Source organism: Astyanax mexicanus, chromosome 1 (genome assembly GCF_023375975.1).
Source record: "Astyanax mexicanus isolate ESR-SI-001 chromosome 1, AstMex3_surface, whole genome shotgun sequence".
Classification (NCBI taxonomy): Eukaryota; Metazoa; Chordata; class Actinopteri; order Characiformes; family Acestrorhamphidae; genus Astyanax; species Astyanax mexicanus.
This window is the reverse complement of record NC_064408.1, coordinates 49,841,162-49,866,152: the sequence shown is the minus strand read 5'-3', so window position 1 is coordinate 49,866,152 and position 24,991 is coordinate 49,841,162. Positions and strand designations below refer to the sequence as shown.

Genomic DNA, 24,991 nt, shown 5'->3' with positions numbered 1-24,991 from the left:
AAATGTCTGAAGTTTCTTTATGGTTTAAGTTTTCACTAAACTCTTGAAAACATTACAAAACAAATAAGATATAAACTGCATTCAAAATTCATTCAGGCTCAATTTGGAGCACTGCAGGTAACTTTCTAACATTAATGTCCAGTTCTACAGCTTCTACCACATGCCACACATTCTGAAATACATCACCACCATCATGATCATCACTAGACAACACTGTGCAGCAACTTCTAGACCTCAAGTCCATCTGTGCAACGGTCTTTAACAGAGGAACAGGATGTTAAACAGGCATCAGATCTGAGTGGGTGAGAGGCTGCAGGCTCTGCGTTCACCGGAGCTAATGAGAAACTCCTCGCTGTTCCGGTGAACACGTTGAGCAGCATATCAGATCCATCACAGCACGCTTATAACGGCACACTTCCATTACCTTCAGCTCTTTAAGGATTAGGCATGCCAATACAGTAATGATGAGGAGATACTAAGGGAGATTTCCAGGCTGATTTATCATAGAGTGTGTACTTGGGGTGTAAGGTATGGACGAAAAAAAAATGCTGTTGGATATCTAGATATTGATGTGAAACACAATAAATTAAAATCCCAAATTAGTTTAAACTAAAAGTTTTTTTTTTTTTTGCCCAGGTTAAAAAGTACCTCACTTTGCCTCATTACATCACATGAGTACAGTCTGCAGCACGAACGGTTTTAGCACCAAGGAAACATAGTGTACTTTCCTAAAGTCCAAAAAACTAGTGAGGATTTGACCCCACTGGTAAAGTTTTCCTCTCTGTTCTGCCACATACATAATAATAGAAAAGTTTTTTTTGCGGGTGAGAAATAATAACCTTGGCTTATCCAGCAAGTCAAAACACACACTATCACCTGAGTCACCTTAAACCTAAACAGCAATCTGTCTCTGTTCTGGAAAAACACTGTGCTTTTTCTTGTTTATGCCTATCCCATCAGTCACTGGCAAAAGGATGACTAAGAAACAATGATTTGTTTTCTTTTTTTTCAAGTTGCAAGCCCATTTAAACTCCAAATACACAAATGTGTCAGAAAATACTCAAAAACTGTCAGAAATGTGTGCGAGGTTTTCACCTCATCCTGCTAAAGGACGGCCTCTTGACTACGAGTGTGTGCGCATGCATTTTGCTCTTCACTAACCCCTGACAGCGAGCAAGTGCATCTCTCTGTAAAATTCTCCAATAGCTGCACTCATGAAATATTCAGACGTATATTACGAATGGAGCCGTTTATGGCAGACGAGCAGAATACTAACTCGGCCTTGGGCTGGAACCCCTCTCAACCGCTCTTTCGCAGTGTACCACGAGTCGCAGAAAAAGAGCTCCAACAACACCAAAGTCTGGTTAGCACAGACCAACTGTTCGTGATTGATGGCAGTTGTTTGGGCTCGTCACTTGGCTCGCTAGTTCCTTTCCGGGACACCTGCAAGACCAGCTGCCATCTTTTGCAGTGCTGTGTTTTCTCCTCTTTTTTGTGCAGAGACAGTGCATTCTCAATGCACAGGGGTCTACAGGACTCATCAAAACAGGTTTATTTTCAGATGGCCATAATCCCACAAGCAGAGCCAGACAATACAGTCAGCATAGCGTTCTACATTTATTAAACATTAAAATAGACATACACTGACTTGCAGAAAGTTCCTCACCAGGTATGCACTTTAGAAAAAGTCTTGACCTGGCAGTGCTGGGCAGGGGACCTCAATTACCACATTTAACACAGTATTTTATTTTGATTGTGACTAATGAATAATTTATTTAATGACTGATCATTTCAAATAATAATTATTTTAATGAAGCAGAGAAGCTGCACCAGTCTTTAGTATAAGCTGCTCAGGTTACTTAGTGGGATCTGAAAATAAATAAAATTAGAGAAAGAAAAAAAAGAGCAAATACAAACCAAAATTGTAGTAATAATTCTGCATACTTATAAATCCCTTAATCAACAACAACAAAAAAAAACATTCCAAATACGACAAAAGACAGATGTGCTATACATAAAAAGACAGAGGATTCTGAGTGAATCATTATTGATCTAACAATAGCATTGGTGATACCAACAAAGCCTATATCTATATTTAGTGCTTTTATGATTAGCATCCTGATTTGCTCACTATGAGCCAGGATCATAGTTTAGTTCTACAGCTCTAACTTTGGTTTAATTCCAAGTTCAAATTCCATGACACTCAAACTGAAATCTCCCTATGCATTGATCTTAATTGTTCATTATTTCAACAGCCCAAAGTATGGCTACATTATTTTAGCTTAAATTTTCAAGCTTAAATTTCAAAGTATATGTAAAAATGATCAATTAAATGATGCCATTTCCACTAACCAAGTAAACAGAACAGACAAAATTGTCAAACTGTTCAGCTGTGCACTTTGCTTAAACAAAAGATGAATGGTGTCATATTCTCCAATCTCCTTAACATGCTGATATTATTGTATTTGCAGGCATGTCAGAAGTTTTTAACCACTTCTTTGTCTATCCTCTCAGCTTTACTGAACATATAGAATGACTTTGTAGTTCTAGAATTACAGATTATAGTGCTGCTGTTTATCTGCATATCCATAATATCCTCCTTTTACCCTGTTTTTCAATGATCAGGACCTTACAGGAAAAGCATTATTTGGGTGGTGGGTAACGGTAGCACGACACACAAGCACCATTGTTGTGTCTGATCCACTCATCTATTCATCCACAGATCAATTCCCACTATCACACCACCACCAATTTAGTGTGTGACTGCAGTGCTGAGAATCACCTACAATTCACGCTGACCATCATGTGTAAATGTAGAAACAATGAGATGGTCATAATATTCAAACTATTATAAATAATAAAGTACAACTTAGGTAGTACAACAGAAGTGAAGAAACATTTAAAGCGTTAGAGACACTTTTTAAGTCCAGGAAATATTAGCACGTCTTGTTATCTGAAGGGAGAGATTCACATCCCTACTAAATCCATATAGATTTGTGGCTGAACATATCTTACAGGAATCAGTTAAACCGATTATTCAGCCGGCTATCTCTGAAGGTCTCTGTCTCTGTGCTCTGTGGTAATTAAAGGAGTAGCTGAGGACATGCTCAGCCTTCTCACTCAATGTCCTTCAACCGTCAAAAACAGCCAAATAAAATATGAATGTGTATTTTTCTCAGCCCAAAAAATGATGCAGTACAGATTTTTTTTAAAGTTTTTTTTACACTTTCCTCCGAGCGCACTGTGATGGTACTCAGCAATGTTTCATCAGCAGCGGTTCGGAAAAAAAAGAAAAAAAGATGACTTCACATGTATCAGAGGAGGCATGTGCTAGTTTTCACCCTCCTGGTGTTGGGGCATCATTAGTGGTCAATGGCCTTGTAAACTTGAAGAAAATGGGGGAAAAATGTACCTTATACCACTTCAGCTCTTTTGGCTGGTGGACAATACTTGCAAAAGGGTTAAAATGGGGTAAATGTGCCTTTGGAACTACGTTTGGATTTAAGATTCTTTTTAGTGGATATTAAATAAGAAACCAACAGCAACATAATGAATGAATACAAATGACTTGGGTCAGCCTTTAAATAAATGTTCTGCCAAATTATCATAAGCAGCCTTATTCATTATGTTCCAATCCAACTTCCTAACTTTAAAAAGACGGATTACAGAATGAAGCTCCTTAGCAATATTTCTGTCACTCATGCTTTCCCTCTCCCACACACACACACTCTCCCTTTCCTCTGACAGCCAGTGTCAGGCTCCTATTCTCTGAGCCTCTGTGCAGAGGCCCTCACAGCTAATGAGAGACCATTAGCCAGCGGGATAGTGTCCGGGCTGGCGGAGCTGAGTGCTTGTGTGTGTGTGTGTGTGTGTGTGTCCGTGCTGTACAGCTCACTGCAATAAGTAGTGCTGCTACTCTATGTCTGGCTAATGAAAGCCTGGCCGTCACCTGGAAGTGTTGAGAGTGGAAGGCCGGTGCTAAATGAAGCTCTCTGTCACCACTCCAAACTGTCAGACAGGCCAGTGTCCTCAGGAAAGGGGAAAGGCCAGGCAGAGGCTGAGAGTGTGAAGGGCACTTGACGAAACCTTTGCAGCGCAAGTGTGGTTGTGGCAGGGTGTTTGTCCGAGTGCCAAACTGTGAACTGGCACACTAATGTGGATGCCTCGGCGTGTGTGCTGAAAGTTGTGGCCTACTTCTCTTCATTAGTTTGGCAAGGCACCACAGCTCACAACACAGCGGCATCTTTCACGCTTACTTGGATACAGCTAGTTTGATTTAAGCTTTAAGCATTTCGCTGAAGCTAGCAGCCAGTCTGAACTCCATATGCAGGTAAACTCTCTTCCAAACAGTTTATCAAGCTCGAAGATCTAGATTAGAGCTTTAATTTGTGCTTATTTTTTGCTCTAACCCAAATCTGACTACACAACAACAAATCAACTTGCTATTTGCTTACTTAAAGCTAAAAGGCTGGATTTAGCAGCCAGTCTGAACCCCATATTTAGATAAACTCTCTGCCAGTTTATCATGCCTGAAAACTAGATAGCTAGATCACAGCTTTAATCTGTGCTGAATTTTTGATTTAACCCAAATCTGACCACAACAACAACAAATAACAACAAACTTGCTATTTGCTTACGTACCTAAACATTATCAAGGAAGGGATCCACGCAAATTAGCTTACTAATTGTTAAATGTGTGTTCCAATGGCTGCATTAGAGACAAATCTCCATTCTAGAGAACTTTGGTAAAGATGGTTACAAATAAACCACCTGATCCTTCAGAGACCATTTTACAATAGTGTTGAGGGATAATCTAAAACAGAGCTTAGCACAAACTTTACCATCATCATCTAAAACTCAGAAGACCTGTAGTTTTACTCATAGTCATTAATTACAGTGATCAGATGGATTTGTAAAGTTCTACAGATGCTGATATGGTTAACTATAGACAAAATAATTGGAAAGATGAACAAAAAATTTTAGATCAGATGGGGCTCCAAGTGGTCCAGTGGGTTAGGCGCTGCTACTATGATTAGAAGATCGCCGATTTGAATCCTGTTCATGTAGCTTGCCATCAGCTGCAAGAGCCCTGGGATAAAAATGAGAAATAAATAATATTTCTAAAGTTTTTTAGATGAGACCAGGGCAAAGATACGTGGAACCTCTGGTGAGGATCTTAGATGGTAAAGAGACCTCTGAACCTCTAAAGGTATAAAAAAAAGGATGAGGATAGGTGGGTTTTAGTGTTTCAAAGAAATGGGTCAGTATTTTGTTCCGTTTGAGAATGTTTGTGATGGTTTGCCGAGTATCGTTACCTTGGTAATGCTTGATGAGCTTAAATATCAATCAATGATTTCCAATTACACAGCAAAAAGGTTTGAGTCTGGCTAAACTTCATATAGTCTAATCTGTTGTTCTCATGCTGACCTCAGAGAAGTTTTTCTAATAATATGAGCGACACAAGTGAGATAATAAAAGTAGGAAGGAAGAATAAAGCAGTGATAAAAATGAAACTGGAGTAAACACAGAGCAAAATCCATTAAAGCTGGGTTATGAGTGAACCCAAACATGAAATTTGAAAAATGATGTGACTCGACTATTCACACAGCGTTGAGACAAATATTTCCAAAATCCCTCTGGGTAAATAAAAGCAGAAAGGCGGAGAGAAGCTGCAGCACCGTCTGTCTCAGCGCTCTCAATGTTCAATTCAAAACAAGCAACATAAAGAGTCTTAAAGTCTCTGCTGTTACAGCAAGGATGTATAACTCTGGTCATCAAGGGCATTTAACCAGCACTTAAACGAACCTGAATAACCTCAGCATCAGAACTGTCAACATAATTATCTTATCGACTTTACACATACATACTTCATATATGACCATGACTAACAATCACTTTGCCGAGCTCATTTTTTTTTTACTTGGTAGTATATTTACATATATTTCCATTTCGGAGTCACTGCCCTTTAAAAGGGTGTACTATGCTATTGTATTAGCATTATATTAATGGCATACAAGAGTCTTAATATGAAAAAATATTAATGTTTAGCACAAGAACCGTCATCAATGCAGGACACCTCAGCATTTAATTATCAGCTATAGTGGTTACAGTTTCTCACAAAAGTAAGTGCACCTCTCACTTTTGGACAACACTGAAGATATGACTCTTTGATACAATGGTCAGTGTACAGCTTGTATGGCAGTGTAAATTTACTAGAAAAAATTTTCTAGAAAAAAAATAAGAGGCCACTTCAGTTTCTATATCAGTTTCTCCGATTTTGCTTTTTATAGGTAAATGTTTGAGTAAAATGAACATTGTTGTTTTATTCTGTAAACTTCGGACAACATTTCTTCCAAATTCCAAATTTAGAGCATTTATTTGCAGAAACCGAGAAATGGCTGAAATAACAAAAACATTCATAAAGTTTTAAGAGTTCAGAAATCAATATTTATACATATTTTATTATTTATATAATCTTGGAATGTTCTCCTACACCAGACTTACACACTGCTTTTGGATAACTTTATGCCACTCCTGGTGCAAAAAATCAAGCAGTTCAGTTTGGTTTGATGGCTTGTGGACTTCCGTCTTCCTCTTGATTATATTCCAGAGGTTTTGAATAAAAAAATTAAAGAGTAAAATCAGAGTAAAAAGAGTAAAATCAGAGTAAGTAAAATCAAAGAAAATCATTTTTAAGTGGTCTCTTATTTTTTCCAGAGCTGTAACTCAATACAAAGCCATTATTGTCTAAACTGCTTACAACAAAAGTGAGTATACACCTAAGTGAAAAAGGCCAAAATGTGCAATATGTGTTAAGATTACTTTACATTGCATCAAAGTGTCACATCCTCAGAGTAACCATTAAACCTGGCAATTAAATGCTTATCTGGCTGTCATGATAAAAGTTCTTGTGCTAATCATATTACAAGCCTTTTATGCCATTAATATAATACTAATACAATACACCATTCATGATTCATGCTTGGTCATTTGTGCAATCATTAATCTTCCAGAGGCTTAGTCTCACATCTGTATGACCTGTTCATTGAATCTAATAACTCCAATTGTTGCAGTAGAGGTATGGAACAGAGACCTGCACAAAATCAGTACAACACTTGGGATCTAATATGGCACAATATCTTCACATCAAAGAATCTGTCCCATCAATGAATTCACTTTAAACTAGCTCACACGCTCTGCATTGCCCCCTGTCAAGCCTTTCTAATAAAACTTTCCAAAGACAAAAACCGTAGCAGATGTCAATGGGCTTAGCTGAAGATTATAATCAGTTGTAAAGACTTTGTGGTTATATGTCACGTGAATCCTATCTGATTATTTATGTTATTATACCACAGTTAGTTCTGACCCTGCAATGTGATTGGCTAAGAGGCATTCTATAAATGCCGTTATCAGCCGGTAAGGCGCTGTAACCAAAGCTCTCCATGTATTACTTCGCCACGTACAGGTACGCCTGGCAACGATGCAGCGCTTACCAGCTAAACAGCGCAGCTACAAACAGAACAGCAATGGAACAGTTTTAACTCTGAGTGTTTATAACCAAACATATCATATTTTCTCATCCTCTTTAACTCAAAGTCTTTCAATAAACAGTGATAATGGAACTGTGGTGTAATCACAATAATACACTCAAGTCTTGGGCTATAATGTGTAATATTGGCACTGCTGAGCTGATCTACAACCACAGCACAGTGTGTCAATATTACATGTTATAGCACGAACCTCGAGTGCATTATTGATTAAATATTCCTCCAGCTTTGCTCTTGTTACTTGATAATTCTAGCTTAATGCTGAGTGTACAACAAAGGAAAGTTATGATGGCAGCAACAACAGCAGCCAAGAAATAATGAAGTGTATCCTAACTACACTTGTAGTGTGGATATTTTTTGTACATTCTCATTTTGGAGTGGGAACGATTCATTTTTAGACTGATGTAATCAATTATGTTAAGACCTTGTAGTGTTGATGAATATTTTCGTTTACAATTGTTGTATGCTCTCTGTTTTCTCAAACTTTTATATGTGATTGACATGCCCTATGCCCCATGTCCTTTTTTTCAATTTCAATGTTTTATTATAATGCATAGATTTCTAATTGTAAAATCAATAAAAACTAATTTTAAAAGATGTTAAAAGACAATACTAATACAACAGCAAAATACACCCCCTCACACACGAAGAACTGCACTGAAACAAACTTTGCCTTATAGAACTGGAAAACCCTTTTTTATCCGCATGAGATACTGAAAGAGACATCACAAAATCTTGCAGAGTCTGTAATGGAGACAGGCTTGATCCCGGACACAGATGGGAGAACAGGCAAACTCTGCTGATCCGATTTCAAATAGGAATGCTGTGTTCCACAGTGCTCTTTCCACAGCAACTACAGGCTGTAACAGACGCTGGCTGGTGTGCGTATGGACCTCACGAAGGACAGCATTTGCAGGACTGCTCAGAGAGCAGGAGGTGACATGGGTGTGTGTGTGTGTAATATTGAGCTCACCGTGTTCCATCTGCCTTCCAGCTAACCTTGTAGCCATTCTGCTCCATCAGACGAATGTTCTGCCTGTCCATAGACACAGGCTGAGCGCCAGGGAACCCAGACCTGACACAGACAAACAAAGATGAAATACAGTTACGCTCTGATATTTTGATATCAATAGTCATCATTAACACAATTAACACCTGATTGTTAATACAAATAATTGATTAAAAAAGAGATGAGAGAGATATTTGCTGCATGTGCAGGAGCAATGTAAATGGTCGGTGGTCAAACCAGCTTTTATTGTGAATAGGAAATCATGTAAAAGATTAAAGAAATTAAATTAAAGAAAAATTAAAGAAGTTAAAGATGAAACATCTTTTAAAAGTTATCATTTCACTTGAAAGCATTTAGTACTTGCTCTTTTTTAAATACAGTAGATCACTCTAAGCTGCATATGCATGATGAATATCAAACTGTTCTTTTACCTCCATTGTCTGCATCATCCAGTAAAAGGAAGCAGACAGAAAAACGAGTAAATCAGAAAAATTCCCCAGAATGATATGAGCCCCTTACACTCCAAGATATATTCTATTTATGTATTTTAATGGTCATGGTTTTGGCTCATAGATAGTGAAAATCCAAAGTCAGTATCTCAGAAAATTTGATTATTATACAAGACAAACAAAAAATCTATATTTTTAATATAGAAATATTGGCCTACTAAAAAGTATTAACAGATCTGGAAAAAAAAGACCACTTAATGATAAGTTTCTTTGATTGTATCAAATTGAAAACACCTGGAATATAATCGAGAGGAAGATGGATGAAGCTGAACTACTTGAATTTTTGCACCAGGAGTGGCGGCATAAAGTTATCCAAAAGCAGTGTGTAAGACAACATGCCAAGATGCATGAAAACTGTAATAAAACCCAGGGTTATTCCCCCAAATATTAATTTCTGAACTATTAAAACTGTATGAATATGAACTTGTTTTATTTGCTTTATTTGAGGTCTGAAAGCTCAGCATCTTTCTTGTCATTTCAGCCATTTCTCAATTTTTGCAAATAAATGTTCTAAATGACAAGATTTTTATTTGGAATTTGGGAGAAACATTGTCTGTAGTTTATAGAATAAAACAACAATGTTCATTTTACTCAAACATTTACCTCTAAATAGCAAAATTAGAGAAACTGATTTAGAAACTGAAGGTCTCAATTTTTTTTGAGCTGTATAGTATATGCACTGTAGTGCTACACTGCTGAGATATTATGGAAGCTCAGTTTGCTTTATTAGTGGCCTTTAGCTTCTCTGCAATGTTGAGTCGGATTTCTCTCAACTTCCTCTTGACAATAACCCTTTTGAGTCTGTATGGAGTTTAAAAGTTTTAAACTAGATATTGGCATTTTTAGCAGTGATAAAATCTTGTTCAAAAATTAATACAACATCTCTATTAAGGTCATCAGCAGCAAAAAGCATAAAGTGCTCTAAAATGTCCTGGTAGATGTTGCATTCACTTTGGACTTGATAAAACACAGTGGATCAACACCAGCAGATGACATGTCTCTCCAAACCATCACTGATTGTGGAAACTTCACACTAAACCTCAAGCAGCTTTGACTGTGTGCCTCTCCACTCTTCAAAATTAACTTTCATCTGAAAACAGGACTTAGGGCCACTGAACAACAACCCAGTCCTTTTTCTCCTTGGCCTTAGTAAGATGCTTTTGAAGATGTCTCTGTGGTTTGACACAAGAAATGCGACAGTTGTAGCCCATATCCTGGATACATCTGTGTGTGGTGGCTCTTTAAAGCACTGACTCCAGCAGCAGTCCACTCCTTGAGAATCTTCCCTAAATTCTTTAATGTGTACCTTATTCTACCAATTTTTTTTCTTTCACTCAAGCTCACATTAATATTTTTGGATACAGCACTCTGTAAACAGCCAGAAACTTTAGTAATGACAGTTTGTGGTGTGTGTCAATTTCTGCATTTTTTGCAATTGTCAAGTCAGAAGTCTTTCCTACTGAACCAGACTGAGTGACCATTTAAAGGCTTACGAAACTTTTGTAGGTGTTTTGTGTTAATTAGTTGAGTGTGACAACATGAGTCTGAAATATACTAACACATTTTCTGAGATAAAAGACTTGGGTTTTCAATAGCTGTAAGTCATAATGATCAACATTAAAATCAATAAACGCTTGAAATAAATCACTGTGCGTGTAATCAATCTATGTCATATAGTTTTACATGCGTCTGTGGTTGTATGAGATTCCTCTGCACTAGAATGCATGTGCTGCTCTTTTGAGATCTATAGACAGATTTTAAATGATGTGTAGGTCCAGAGATTGTGAGGGCTGTGGCCAAACCTTCTGCTTGTGCCTCTTTAGATCCATTAAATAATTTGAGGTGTGCTGAGGATTTTTATTCTGACATAAAAGCCATTCTCTTTTCAGATTCAGCTTGTGTAGACAGTGTGATGCTTTGTCTTGTGATGAAGGTGCACAAACTGTTCCCATTCTAATGACTTATGAATATCATATTAGTGCAGTTGCTGCAGTTGCTGAAGATTGAAGGTTTTTGCAGTCCAGCCTAGTTTAGATTCGCATTTGTAGCAACCCTATAAACAGACCTCTTAGAAAGTAGTTTTCCAGATTCCCAGACCTGGCTAACACTATGTAATTCAGTTATCTTCTGCTGAAGCATTAAAAAAAACATATATACTGAACCATACATGAGGAAAGTGAAGCACTAGTTACTCTCTGTAATTCCAATATCAGGCAGCTAATAAGAACAATTTTTCAAAAAAAATTATATTAGAAGATATAGCACATACATTTTGCACCCATACTAAAATTGATAGAGCTTTTACAGAACTAATTGCTTTCTAATCTCCAGAGTTCAATTCAGATGTGTTCTCCCCAAAAGCCAAGTCAAATCTGCCTTGCTTTTTCTTTTTCTTCACACTGAGCAGCGTGACTCATTGTTCACACCTCGGCGCTAATCAATATGAAGTTGGAGGACAGGCTATGTGACAAAAGCCATTCTTATGCCACAAAAAGTGCTGTCACTTATTAAGGCTAGACTTTACTTTTAGACAGTTCAGAGGACATCAGCAGAACTGTTTTCCTCTTTTCTGTAGGCAGATTTGAGGAAAAGGAAGTTATTTGGGGCTGTACACTGCATATGTGTCAAGATATCACGCTGATATAAGTCAGGCACAGCCCCATCCAGCCCCTGTGGCATTTCTGCTGAGGAAATTAGCACTTTTTTGAGCATTTATAGGCAAGTGCAAAGTTAGACAGGAGTGGAATCGCTTAATTCATTCCAGATAAATTGCCCCAGACAGGCTTACGAAGTGCTTTAACTTTGAGCCTTTCTGTAAGTGTACTGCTTCTCCAAGGCTACTTAGGAAGTGACCTTAGCATAACCACGAAGTCACATAAAGCTCTCGCTTCCGGCTGTCTGGGAATGTATCAATTCTGCAGTGATCTCTAACCTACCCAAAGGTGTAGCACTGGCATATTTAAAAGCTAAAAAATGAATCATTTTCTTCATCATACAACTCTGCAGTTGAATAACAATGAATCATCTGCTGCCATACAAAAGAAAAAGCACCAATATTTTTTTACTGCAGTCACCTCTCACATTTCTCATTCAATACAAAGTTTTAAAGAGACAAACATGTAATATTCAACCACTCACTTTTGCCACTCGCAGAACTCCTGGCATTTCCTCTGCACCTGTCCCAGCTTAGGCTGCGTAGTCACCTGATTCACTCCTTTGACCGACACACCCTCCAGGAATACAGCCCCCTGACAGAGAGACAAATATATTATAAAAAAAGATGACAAAGGAGTGTAGTTAATTAATCAACACAAAAGGTACAGAATGAAAGACCTGTTCATGAGTGTCTGAGTACAATCTGACAAGTTCCAGCACTCAATCAAGCATTGAAACTCTAGTATAGCCCAGGTCCAGTGTAGAGTCTATGTTATTAAGTCCAAGTCCAAGTCCAGACTTGTGTCAAATGTCTCAAATGTGTGTCATATGTCCAGTCTGGAACCTTTGGTTTGTGAATCAAAGGCTCAATATTTGAGGTCAAACCAACAGAAATACAGTTTCTGACCAAGTCTAGTGTTTTAAATTTGTGTGTGAGAGTCCAATTCCAGCCCTAAGTCACTGATGGGAAAGTCCAAATACAGTCTACCATGTCTGGTAAGTGAGCCAAAGTCCATTCTTGAATCTCTGATGTTAAGATCCCAAGTTCAGTCTCTGGTACAATAGTGCAAGTTCACTATTGTTTTTATGGTGCAAGATTTCAGTTTTGAATCTCTGGTGTGAAAAAAAAAAATCACTCCAGTTTTGATCCTCTGGTGCACAAGTCCAAGTACAGTCTCAAGTCTTTGGAGTACCAGTCTAGGTCCAGTCTCATTTTTTCGCTATGTGAGTGTCTCTCACATCTCTGGAAGGGCGAGTCAAACTACAGTCTAAATTCTCTGGTGTAAAGTCTTAGTCCAATCTTGATTTTCTGGTGTGCAAGTTAAGTCCAGTCTCAAATCTCTGGAGAGCAAGTCAAAGTGCATTCTCGAATATTTGATGCAGAAGTCCAGGTACTGAGTCTCTCAAGTTTAAGTCAAGGTTAAGTTTTTCTTTACCATAAATGTCTGATAAAACAACAAAATGTAAAGAAAGTCAAAACGTGTCTACTAAGCTATTCTTTTGCTAGAATTCTCTTAGGAATCCAAGAGACCAAATTAAGGGTTTGAATCTAAGTCGAGACTCTAGAATGTGTGTCAAAACAAGCCTCTCGGGTTCGAAGCTTTAGCCAACCCTGTCATAATCAGCCCTGCTGGGAGCTGCTGGAAAATGGTATTTAACATAATATCTCCTCACGACGACAACAAGATTGACAGGTAAAGTCAGACTCATAAGGATGGAAATGAGAGGTTTTATTCATTTACACCATTAAGGCTGGCCGGCTTAATTTAATCAGTTTTATTCATGATTTTTGTTACTGAAGGCGTGTCAGTTAAGGGCAAATGTGAGTTGAGTCATAAGTCGACACAGTCTACACATCAAGTCCAAGTTGCTGAAGAGTTTTTTTCTTTCTGTACACAGGTTTAAGGTGCAGATTATTAGCTGTGAAATGTACTTTTATCCATATTTCTAAATAACAGCAGGTCATGCAGCATCAGAAACCACAAGTCTACCAGTGTGCTTGAGATTAGCCAACAACGCAGCAGGGTCTGAGTCAAGCATAGGACAAACTAGGAATGCAGTTTGCATGATGTTTATAAATGGCCATTTGCCTCCATCACTTATTAGCGACATTAGCTTTGTAGCTCCAGAGAAACACTAATGAAGCAAACATCAAACACAAAACTTGTCTTGGCTGATTGATTATATTTGGAACTGAGGGCAAACTGTACATTGGATTTTTTTTAAGAATGATTGCTTCAAATCTAGAGTGAAGTCCAGGCCCCCTTGCCTGTCATATCCTCCTACACATAGCCAACTCACTTAAACTTCCCCGGAGCGCCTCCGCCAAGCAGGGCAAGGAAATATGACTGACATTAATAATCAGGGGGAAGAAAGAAAAAAAAGATCCCCCTGAATAGAAACATAAGACCTCCTTCTGCCTGCGCTTGATTTGTTTTCCGGTGCCATCGTTGGGGAGCCCTGGGCCTGATGGATTTACACTGTTGTAATTTCATTAGAGCCATTACAAGGGACATCCACATAGGCCTAGCTAATTGCACTACTGTAATGAGACAGGAGGAAGAAGACGCAATTATCACACACTGAGTCGTTCATTAAACGGATGAGAAATCGAACATGGCTGCTGCTGCTAAGGAACCTCGTGAAAAACTTAGCAAAAACAACAAAATGTGTGTGTGGGTGCGTGCATTTCTGTCCAAAACTCCATTTAGCTGGGGTCACAGAGGAACTTCAAGACAAATCTTGCTCTGCTCTGTATGGTGGAGAGCCTACACAAGCGCTGCTTTTTCTAAACCTCACAGCAGCAGAGCACAACAGCATCAGCAACACAAGTGGGTTATGTGTAGGTGAATGCTGCTTACTCAGCTTTAGGTAAGAGAAACTGCAGGTGTAACATTCTGTACAGGTACCACCACTAAAGTGATCAACATAAAACCAGAACAACAATGTGTGCATAAAGGGCAACTTACATACACAGCAAATGGGGGATAATTCTAGAACAGTGTTGGTTTGTTTAATGGTTCTTTATAGGTGTGTGAATTCTAGAACAATGTATGTTGGATAGAAATGTGACATACTGTGTGAATGGGGAGGATGTAAATGGAATCTAACAGTCTAAAGTGGGCAATACAAAACAATATGAATAAGCTGAATAGTATTCCAGAACAGTGTTGGTTGGTAAGCTGTTCAGAATGGTGTGAAGGAAACATGTGTGATAGGAGACACTCTAGAACAGTGTAAAGGGACAATAAAAAAATGAGGATATTGTTCTAGAACACTGTAAAGCCATTCAAAAACAGTTTGTAGGTATCATTCAAGAACAGTGCACAGAAATCAATCTAAAACTTTGTTTTAATACGAACATTCTACAACAGTGTGAAGGAGTCATTCTACAACAGTATGACTGATACAGTTAAGAACATTGTAAAGAGGACATTTAGAACTGTGTGAAATAATTTAGTCTGAGAGTGTCATTTTGAACATTTAGTGTGAGAGTGACATTCTATAACAGTGCCAAGGGGCCATTTAAAAAACGTGTGAAATTATCATTCTAGAACAGTGTGAAGGGATCATTTAAAAACCTTGTGAAATAATCATTCTAGAACAGTGTAAAAGGATCATTCTAGAACAGTGTAAAAGGACCATTCTAGAACATTGTAAAGGGATCATTCTAGAACAGTGTAAAGGGATTATTCAAAAACCATGTGAAACTATCATTCTAGAACAGTGTAAAGGGATCATTCTAGAACAGTGTAAAGGGATCATTCTAGAACAGTGTAAAGGGATTATTCAAAAACCATGTGAAACTATCATTCTAGAACAGTGTAAAAGGATCATTCTAGAACAGTGTAAAGGGATCATTCTAGAACAGTGTAAAGGGATCATTCTAGAACAGTGTAAAGGGATTATTCAAAAACCATGTGAAACTATCATTCTAGAACAGTGTAAAGGGATCATTCTAGAACAGTGTAAAGGGATCATTCTAGAACAGTGTAAAGGGATCATTCTAGAACAGTGTAAAGGGATTATTCAAAAACTGTGTGAAATTATCATTCTAGAACAGTGTAAAGGGATCATTCTAGAACAGTGTAAAAGGATCATTCTAGAACAGTGTAAAAGGACCATTCTAGAACATTGTAAAGGTATCCTTTTAAAACTGTGTGAAATGATCGTTCTAGAACAGTGTGAAGGTATCTTTCTAGAACAGTGTAAAGGGATCATTCAAAAACCATGTGAAACTATCATTCTAGAACAGTGTAAAGGGATCATTCTAGAACAGTGTAAAGGGATCATTTTAGAACAGTGTAAAGGGATCATTCAAAAACCATGTGAAACTATCATTCTAGAACAGTGTGAAGGGATCAGTGGAAGGAAGCATTCTGGAATAGTGCAAAGGGATCATTTTAGAAAAGTATGAAGAGTACTTTTGAGAACAGTGTGAAGAAGATATTCTAGAACTGTTTAAAGAGATCATTCTAAAACAGTATGAAAGGAGTGTTTTAGAAGCATGTGCAGGGGACATTCTGGAACAACATGAGGAGAGCACCCTAGAACAGTAAGAAGACGACATTGTAGAACATTATCAAGGGGATATTAAATAGCAATGTGAAGTGTGCAGTTGGGGGAAATTAAGAAATTGAGACAAACAGAGCATGAGGAAATTAATATAATAATGTAAAGGGAAACATTCTACAACAGTGTGAAGGAGTCATTCTACAACAGTATGACTGATACAGTTAAGAACATTGTAAAGAGGACATTTAGAACTGTGTGAAATAATTTAGTCTGAGAGTGTCATTTTGAACATTTAGTGTGAGAGTGACATTCTATAACAGTGCCAAGGGGCCATTTAAAAAACGTGTGAAATTATCATTCTAGAACAGTGTGAAGGGATCATTTAAAAACCTTGTGAAATAATCATTCTAGAACAGTGTAAAAGGATCATTCTAGAACAGTGTAAAAGGACCATTCTAGAACATTGTAAAGGTATCCTTTTAAAACTGTGTGAAATGATCGTTCTAGAACAGTGTGAAGGTATCTTTCTAGAAGAGTGGATAGGGACCATTTAAAAACCGTGTGAAATTATCATTTAAGAAGAGAGTGAAGGGATCATTTTAGAACAGTGTAAAGGGATCATTCAAAAACCATGTGAAACTATCATTCTAGTGTGAAGGGATCAGTGGAAGGAAGCATTCTGGAATAGTGCAAAGGGATCATTTTAGAAAAGTATGAAGAGTACTTTTGAGAACAGTGTGAAGAAGATATTCTAGAACTGTTTAAAGAGATCATTCTAAAACAGTATGAAAGGAGTGTTTTAGAAGCATGTGCAGGGGACATTCTGGAACAACATGAGGAGAGCACCCTAGAACAGTAAGAAGACGGCATTGTAGAACATTATCAAGGGGATATTAAATAGCAATGTGAAGTGTGCAGTTGGGGGAAATTAAGAAATTGAGACAAACAGAGCATGAGGAAATTAATATAATAATGTAAAGGGAAACATTCTAGAACAGTGTGAAGGGCAAGAACATTTAAGAATCTCCAAACAGGTATGACTCACATACCCTCAGTTTGGATAAGTGTTAAAATGCAGATTCATTTTTACGTGCAAAACAAACTAACATTGGAAAAAATTAATTTCAACCACGTTGTTAAAATATTTATACCAATAGGGCACCAACTATACGCACATACTCTACTAAAGTCCTCAATAAATCCCATACTTGATCTAGTCATCACTGAGGAGCAAACAAATGCAGGAACCACTACTAGGTATGCCTAAATGACATTTGTATTCTGAATCATTACGACCAATAAAAAAAATGTAAGTCTCACCAGTTTTAGTTTCTCTTTCTTCTTCTTGCCTGGGTTGGAGCCTGACGAGCTCGGTCCAGACTCCTGACTAATTACATTCCCGTCATCATCAACATCACCGTCATTGTCATCTTCAAAGCACCAGTCAGGGAGCTGGGGAGGAGCGGGCGTGTCATCTACGTCACCATATCGACGAAAGAGCTCTTTCAGGTAGTCTCCTTTGTAGATGCCAGGAGAGCGGGCCTGGGCAAACGCCGCCACGGCTGCCTCAATGCTGAACAACAGAAAGAGAAGCACTTTACTGCTGCACGCTGTAAGCTTTACAATAATGTCAGATCACAAAATATATCATTTACACTTTTCACCTTTTCATAAACTTTGGCCAAAAAATGTTAAGGCTCATTAAAGAGACACTAATCCCTAAACCAATTTTTTTTTTTTCCATTAATAGATGAAATGTGTTCCTTTAAAGTAATAAAACATACAAAAAAACAGTATAATTTACATCAGTGATGGATATTTAAGAGAATATTCAAATCTACTGACTTTGTGCAATTTGACTAAAATGCATTGTCTGCATTTCAAAAGAAACTATAACAACACAGCTAAATACCCTAAATATCCCTTTCTATTAGGGGTGTGACGAGACACTAATATCACGAGACGAGACGAGACACGATACTGGGTTCACGAGAACGAGATGAGATGAGACTTAAAAATAAAATTTTAAAGAAAACGTTAAAAAATGAAAAATGGCTTGAAAACTAGAGTTTTATTTGGCAAAATCATATAACACAAACTTAACAGACTGGTTTCTCTCACACATTGATTCTATAAAAAATAGAAATAAGAATAAATAATAAATAATAAAACTTTCCTAGGTCTTATATAGTGCAAACAATTTTCCTCTTCTGCTGAGAGCTGCTCTCACTGCTCAGCCATCATACTCTATCGCTATCGCTTCTGGGTTGCCAGATCCCTCGTAAAAAGTCCCCACTTAACTGTTTTTTTGCCCAGCGAGGTTTAAGCCTGACGAGAAATATCGTCCGTTTTAATCTCGCGAGATCTCGTGCCACACCCCTACTTTCTATATGACTTGTTTTACTTGATATACAATAATCAGCAATAAAAGAGAAAAAGAACAGTATGTTAAATATAAAACAAAAATACACAAAACTAAAAAGACATCACTTCAATTCTTGTTAATTATGAATGAAGGCTTGCCTGCCTTGCCTGGCTCCTTTGCCTGCAGGGCGTCTGCATACGTATCAGAATATGTGTGTGTTAGACAGGGGCTTACAGGGGTACAGAGTATGTCAATGAAGATGTAAATATGTCACAATCAATGACAGGCTCATGAAAGGCATGACTGTTAACAATCTAAGAAAGGTCACAGGTTAGCGCTCACTGCCGCACTGCAACAGACCTGGAAGGCAAAACAAACAATGGTCTTTCCATCTTGAACCCTGTTTTAAATAACGGTGACAGTCGGCGCAGAACACTGCCTCCCAGTTGCAAAACAAGATGGTTTACCGGATGATTACTGGAGACTTTTTCCGACAGTGACTTTCTCAGAATCCATTTGTGAGTGCGTCTCAAAGCATAAAGATACATCAGCCCTTCGTGGTCTATAATGAATAATTTATCTGGTACTGCAGAGGCTGCACAGACGTTTCAATCATTCCTCCCCCTTCAGAGAGAAAAGATTGTATATGACTGATCTCAGCGTGAATCGTTGGAGCCATGTTATTATATCACACCTTCAGAGAGCCAGTTGGACACATTCTACAAAGTAAATGAGTCCATAATGCCGGACACTTGGGGTCACTTCAGCCTTTGAATGATAAAACTCTACACCACAGTGGTTTTCCCTTAGGTCAGGCCGCAATGTAAATATTTTATCATCATTTCTATTTTAAGGCCGTTTATTTTCAGATTGTCTGGAAGGTGGGCGAATGACGCAAGGAACTGCACAAACACAAACACAAACACAAACACACACACACACACAGACTCTTCCGTGGCCTCTCACCTCCAGTCCATTTTCTCCACTAGGTAGGCGCAGATCAAAAAGCCTGTCCGATTGAAGCCGTGGGTACAGTGGACACCTGTGGGGAAAGACAGCATGAGTGAATGATCTACAGCTTACTCATCCGCCTGCCCGCCCGCTCGCTCGCTCACCCATCTCTCCCTCTCTTCATCTCTACATCTCTCATCTATCCATCTTTGTTTTTTTTTTTGCTCTTTTTTGTTGTCAGAGGCTGCTTCGGCTGCTTCCACTCCACCACTCTGCTATCTCTGTCAGTGTCTCATTAGAAGCATGTAAGCTTTCTGTACAATCGATCTCATTACTGCCCTGGGCCCTCACATGATTGATGAGGTGTCACGAAGGCTGTGCTCCAGGTCAGGAAAGTTGATGAGCGTCACGCTGGGAAGAACTTCGGGTTCTGCAAGGATGCAGAAGTTGGGTTTGTGTGGGCCTGTGCCTGGTGACAGTTAATAGAGTTACCATGCTAACAGCCCTCAGTAAAGGTTAAAACTCATTTTCTGCAAGCCTGAAAACCCGTCGCTCATGCTCTGATTTATACCGATGCAAACTTCAGCTAGACATCAGTGTTCTCACTTTTCTCAACTCAATTTGTTTTTATGATGTTGGCCGAATATTATGATATCCTACATTATGCACCATCTGATGCTGAAGCTGTATATATATGGTATGGTGTACATTTTAGAACATTCTCAGACATCATATACAACTTAAGAGAAACCAATACTTGGGGGAATGGGGGGAAAAACATGTGAATGATATGTCTGAGCTCTTGCACATCAGGCGAAATGGACCGATTCAAAAAGTCTCAGGCAAAATGACTTAAGAGAAGCTAAGTATCCTTAGATTAATTTTTGGTGACATTCGCACTTTATTACTACCAATACTTAAATTATTTATCTACATATACACCACAACCACAGCTTTTTACTAAACTGCCTATTTCTTCATGCTACTTCAGTCTTTTGCATTTATGATTAATATAATAGTAGTAGCAGCAGTTTATTTGTACTAGTAGAAGTACTGTGTTAAGTGTAGAGTAGTCATAGTATTTCTGTAACTGTATAATCGAATGCTTCTGGTCTCCAGTGATGTAGATAAAAACATTGATGTAGACACAACTGAAGATAATGTTGGCACACAGTGACATTAGTGTACTTGAAACATGGACAGTTATTTTAAGACATAAAAGGTGTCTAAATGAGTGTTCAAATAAGGTGTGTAGTTAGGACTAATCAAATTGCCACGATGACTGTGTGTGTTTTATTTTATTTATCCAAAAACAACTCTTTTCATGACTGTATGACCATCATCTAAAATCTGTGTATCACTTAAAGTATACTAGGTCATACTAGCTTTTGTAGGCAATTTTGTATGAGCAAAACTACATTTCTGCACTGATTACCAGAGCTGAAAAAACTGTTTGACACTTTACAGAAAATTCTCATTTTGAAAGGGTCATCAATTTGTATAGCACTACTGACAGTCCAAAACTGAGAAAGCGTTCAAGTACTCAAATGCAACACACAATCAATGTTGTCCTACAGGTTGTGAAAAACAAACAAAAGAGGGAATCCACTATACATTGTAGTAGCATGACAGTATTAATTGTTTTTGTATATTGCTTTATATATATTTTCTTTAAAGTAAGGCAATTAGACTGGTATGTGCTAGTTTCGCTAGGCATCTAACAGCTAATCTACTAATCTAAAGTGGTTGAGTGTTAAAACAGGTATATGTAAATTAACTTTTTCTGCCATGTTTTGTGACTCATTTAAAAGAACTCCAGGTTAAAAACTGCTTCCCCACCATATTGTTCACTGTATTTAAGATCATGGCTAAGAATTCTGTTGCTGTTTTCATTAAATCAATTAACCTGCTAATTTATGTCCCACTAAAAGATTCTGTGGTGTTCTTAGAAGGCGTTAATTTTAGAAATGTAACTACAGCCAAGTGTATCTGAACATGCAGCGAGAACAAGCACAGAGAAGATTCAAAATATGTACTATGTAGGGTCCTTCTTTATCTTAGTGTCAACAGAACATCTTTCTATATTTATCAAGTAGTCAAATACAAAAATATTGTTTTATTACATTACATTTAAAATATTGTCTGTTTACACGTGTGCATCAATTATAATTTTTCTCAGTCATAAAAACAAAATATTTCAGTATTAGGATATTAATACACAACATAAATATTTTTTTAAATAAGTAACAAAATAATCCAATAGCAAAAAAGTTTTTGAGAAATGGTTAAATCTATGTGACAGTCGCTCTATAATGAGAATTCTTCGACTGAACCTTAGAAGCCCTGCTTTTTCTGTGCATGGCCTTGAATCATATCAGTTCATTTTGTGCTAGAAATAAAAAGGCACAAAAGCAGCAAGCTCTCCACCTGGAGAGAGGGGGAGAGCAAGAGACAGTTCTATCTGCAACATCTTTATAACATATGAACCTGTAGAAAGAGACAATACTGAACGTGGACTTACTGTGAGTTTTATTATTCCTTCACAACAACAGTGTCCTAATGTTTTTTGCCAAATTTGATATCCTCCTATTGTAGAACATTTTTTGTTCAGAATTGAACTGTTCTGACTTTCAAAATATTATCTTAAACACTTTATCTTCAATTACATAGTGAACAGCATTACACTGAACACACTTTCCACCAGTTAAGATGATCACATGGCTTTTGGCCACTTTGTGTTTATCCATACAAGAGTGATAATGTAATTGAGCTGTGTTCTGGTTTAGGCTGATATTTGGCTTTAATTAGACTGAAACACTCCCTGTAATGAAATATCCCAGGAGTGGAGTTTGAAGAAACAACTAATTGAGCCTCCTAAGCTTTAGAACAATGTGAAAACAAAAACAAATTTAGAAAACAAAAATCTAAAGAAAAATGTCTGTAGTTAGAACTGCTGTACATACTGTATATAAGTAGCGATGATTCTTAAATATACCAAAGAATGAATTAAAAATGGGCTGCTCTTAGCTTAGCCCTGATTGGTTTCCACATATGGACTGTATGGACTGGTTTAGAAAAGGCTACAGTGTTTTAACAAAATAAATACATTTTTTATTTCACAAAATATGTTTAATGATAAAAAAGTAAATGTTTTGCCCATCATGATTTTTTAATTTGTACATACTAGCCACCATGTGTATTGGCAAGAACCTTGTAATACGATAAAAATCATGAAACAGGGGATAGGGCTTCAATATACGGTATATATACACATTACAAAATTACAATTACAAAATATATTAAGTGCGGCAGTATACTGCAATATTTCAAATGAAATAAAAAAGAGTTAAAAACACAACATCAATCTGGGATCTAGAAATAAGCTTAAATAGAACTCAAAGTAAACCACTGTCTGCCACCAATCTTTATATGTTCATTTTTAACAACAAAAAATCAGGACTTTTTCTTTGTCTTTCGAGCACAAGGTATCAGTTGAGCAGGTGTAAAAAAATGTGTTTGCCTCGTCCAGATAACATAATTAACTTGTATCCATATTGTAGAGTCAATACATTGGATCAGCGATCAGTACAAAGTGTAATTGATTCAGTAAATAAACAGTCTTGATTTGGGCCAGCCCTGTCCAATCTAAATCTAATTCAATCACAGTGAACTTGAAACCAGACAGGCTCTTCTGTCCAGAACAACATGCCAATAAGGAAAGGGATTCTCAAATTGTGCTGTTGAGAAAAAGTTGCATATAATAGTGTATTGTTTTCATTTGCAATACATGGCAACAAATATTGATATTATTATTAAGCTCCCTAAGGCACACCCCCTAATTTGACTTACTAAAATTACTTCTTCAATACTCCATGTGGTGATGCTCAAATTAATATGGTAAACCTGAGGTAAAGAATATCGGTGGTCAAATTCTTTGAAACTGACACTAATAAATCTGTCATTCCTGGTACAATATTACAATAAATACATATTTCCTACACCTAATATCCAAGATTGTACAGGTCCATTAACCTATAGTCAGAGCTAAACTGAGACCAACAGCAGGAGTCCTCTGTTGTCTAGTGAAAACAGTTTGTTGTTTTTAGTTTTTTTTTTTTTTTTTTTAAATAAGATTCTCTTTCAAGCTATGAAGCATGATGATGGTAGAGAAATAGAAAAGGGATGCTTTAGTGTAGGATGCTTTATCAGTAACATTACTAATGAGGACTGCTTTATGAGAATGTCAGGTCAATATTTTAAAGCTGAAGTGCAGTTCAGTCATGCACACTCAGTGGTGCTAAATTATAATGGCTACAAAATAAAAAAATGTAAACTTTCAGAATGGTTAAAACTCCTGATCCAAACTTTACTTAAGTGCTATGAAAGGAACTAATACCTTTATTAGGGTTCTAATTCATCTGACCCGAACAATCAAGTTATGCTTAAAGTCACACTAATTTTAGTTGTTCATGTGAACATTATCTGAAGCTTCTGGCCTGATGAGGTAACTGCCTAAACAAGTAGGTGTACAGGTCTTCCTGATAAACAGCCCGGTGAGTGAATATTAGAATCCAACAGTAGCCTTCCAAAGAAACAACATCAAAGGCGGTGTGATTGCAAGAGCTGACTCCACCATGGAAGTCAGCTTGCACCATTAAGCCCTCTGGCCTTCCTCCATCTCCTTTTATCCCTCCCTCTCTCTCTCTGTCCTCTAATCTTCCTCTTACTTCTCCCTGACCACTCGCTCTGTCACTGACTAATTCACCCCCACCATTTCACACATTCGCTCACCCTGTCACTTGCTAACAAAGCCCTTCGATTTCGCTTTCACACCGTCAAACATGACCTCCCCCTCTCTCCTTCTATCTCTCTAGCTTGCCTACACCTCACATCTTTTACTAATTCATTCTCTACCTCGCCCTCAATCACTCCTCCTGTCCTCACTCGCTGTCTATCTATCTGTTTCTCGCCAACACTGATGAGTTTCTGCCCTCAGAGGCACAAAAGAAAACAAACTTATTCTCACCTCTTCATTAAGCCACTCTGCTAAAGCTATTCAAAGCACAGCTCCAGAAGAACACATCAGTCAGTTACCAAATGGCTCCCATTTGGGTATGCAAACGTTTGCTTAATAGTGCTGTCAATACTCAATATATACACAGATACAATAATACACATATACATGCATATTATACACTATGTAGAAAAATTTATTGGAACACAGACAGTTATCAGAATGGGATTAAAGTGCTTTTGGGGCACTTTTGGGGCAATTGAATGTAGTTATATTTTGCCGGTTATAAGCAGTTTATGAGGAGAGGAGAGCGCTTGCTAGAAGATTTTCTAATGCTTTGCACAGAATCTGTTCATGGATAAAGTCCCACAAAGCCAATGGTGTTTGGTAACACCATAAGCTGTGTGCTAGTGGGGAACAGCCCTA

The 24,991-nt window shown here is 37.6% G+C and overlaps 1 protein-coding gene across 1 annotated transcript in view; it reads right to left on the bottom strand.

Moving 5' to 3' along the window:
* Positions 1–24,991, bottom strand: part of rngtt (RNA guanylyltransferase and 5'-phosphatase) — a 236,531-nt gene that overhangs the window by 196,527 nt on the left and 15,013 nt on the right. Inside the window, exons 5-8 of the mRNA XM_022662454.2 lie at positions 19,567–19,642; positions 17,556–17,808; positions 12,204–12,313; positions 8,521–8,622 (exon numbers count right to left, since the gene is read on the bottom strand). Coding sequence (XP_022518175.2) covers positions 8,521–8,622; positions 12,204–12,313; positions 17,556–17,808; positions 19,567–19,642 — 541 coding nt within the window. The remainder of the gene's footprint in view (positions 1–8,520; positions 8,623–12,203; positions 12,314–17,555; positions 17,809–19,566; positions 19,643–24,991) is intronic.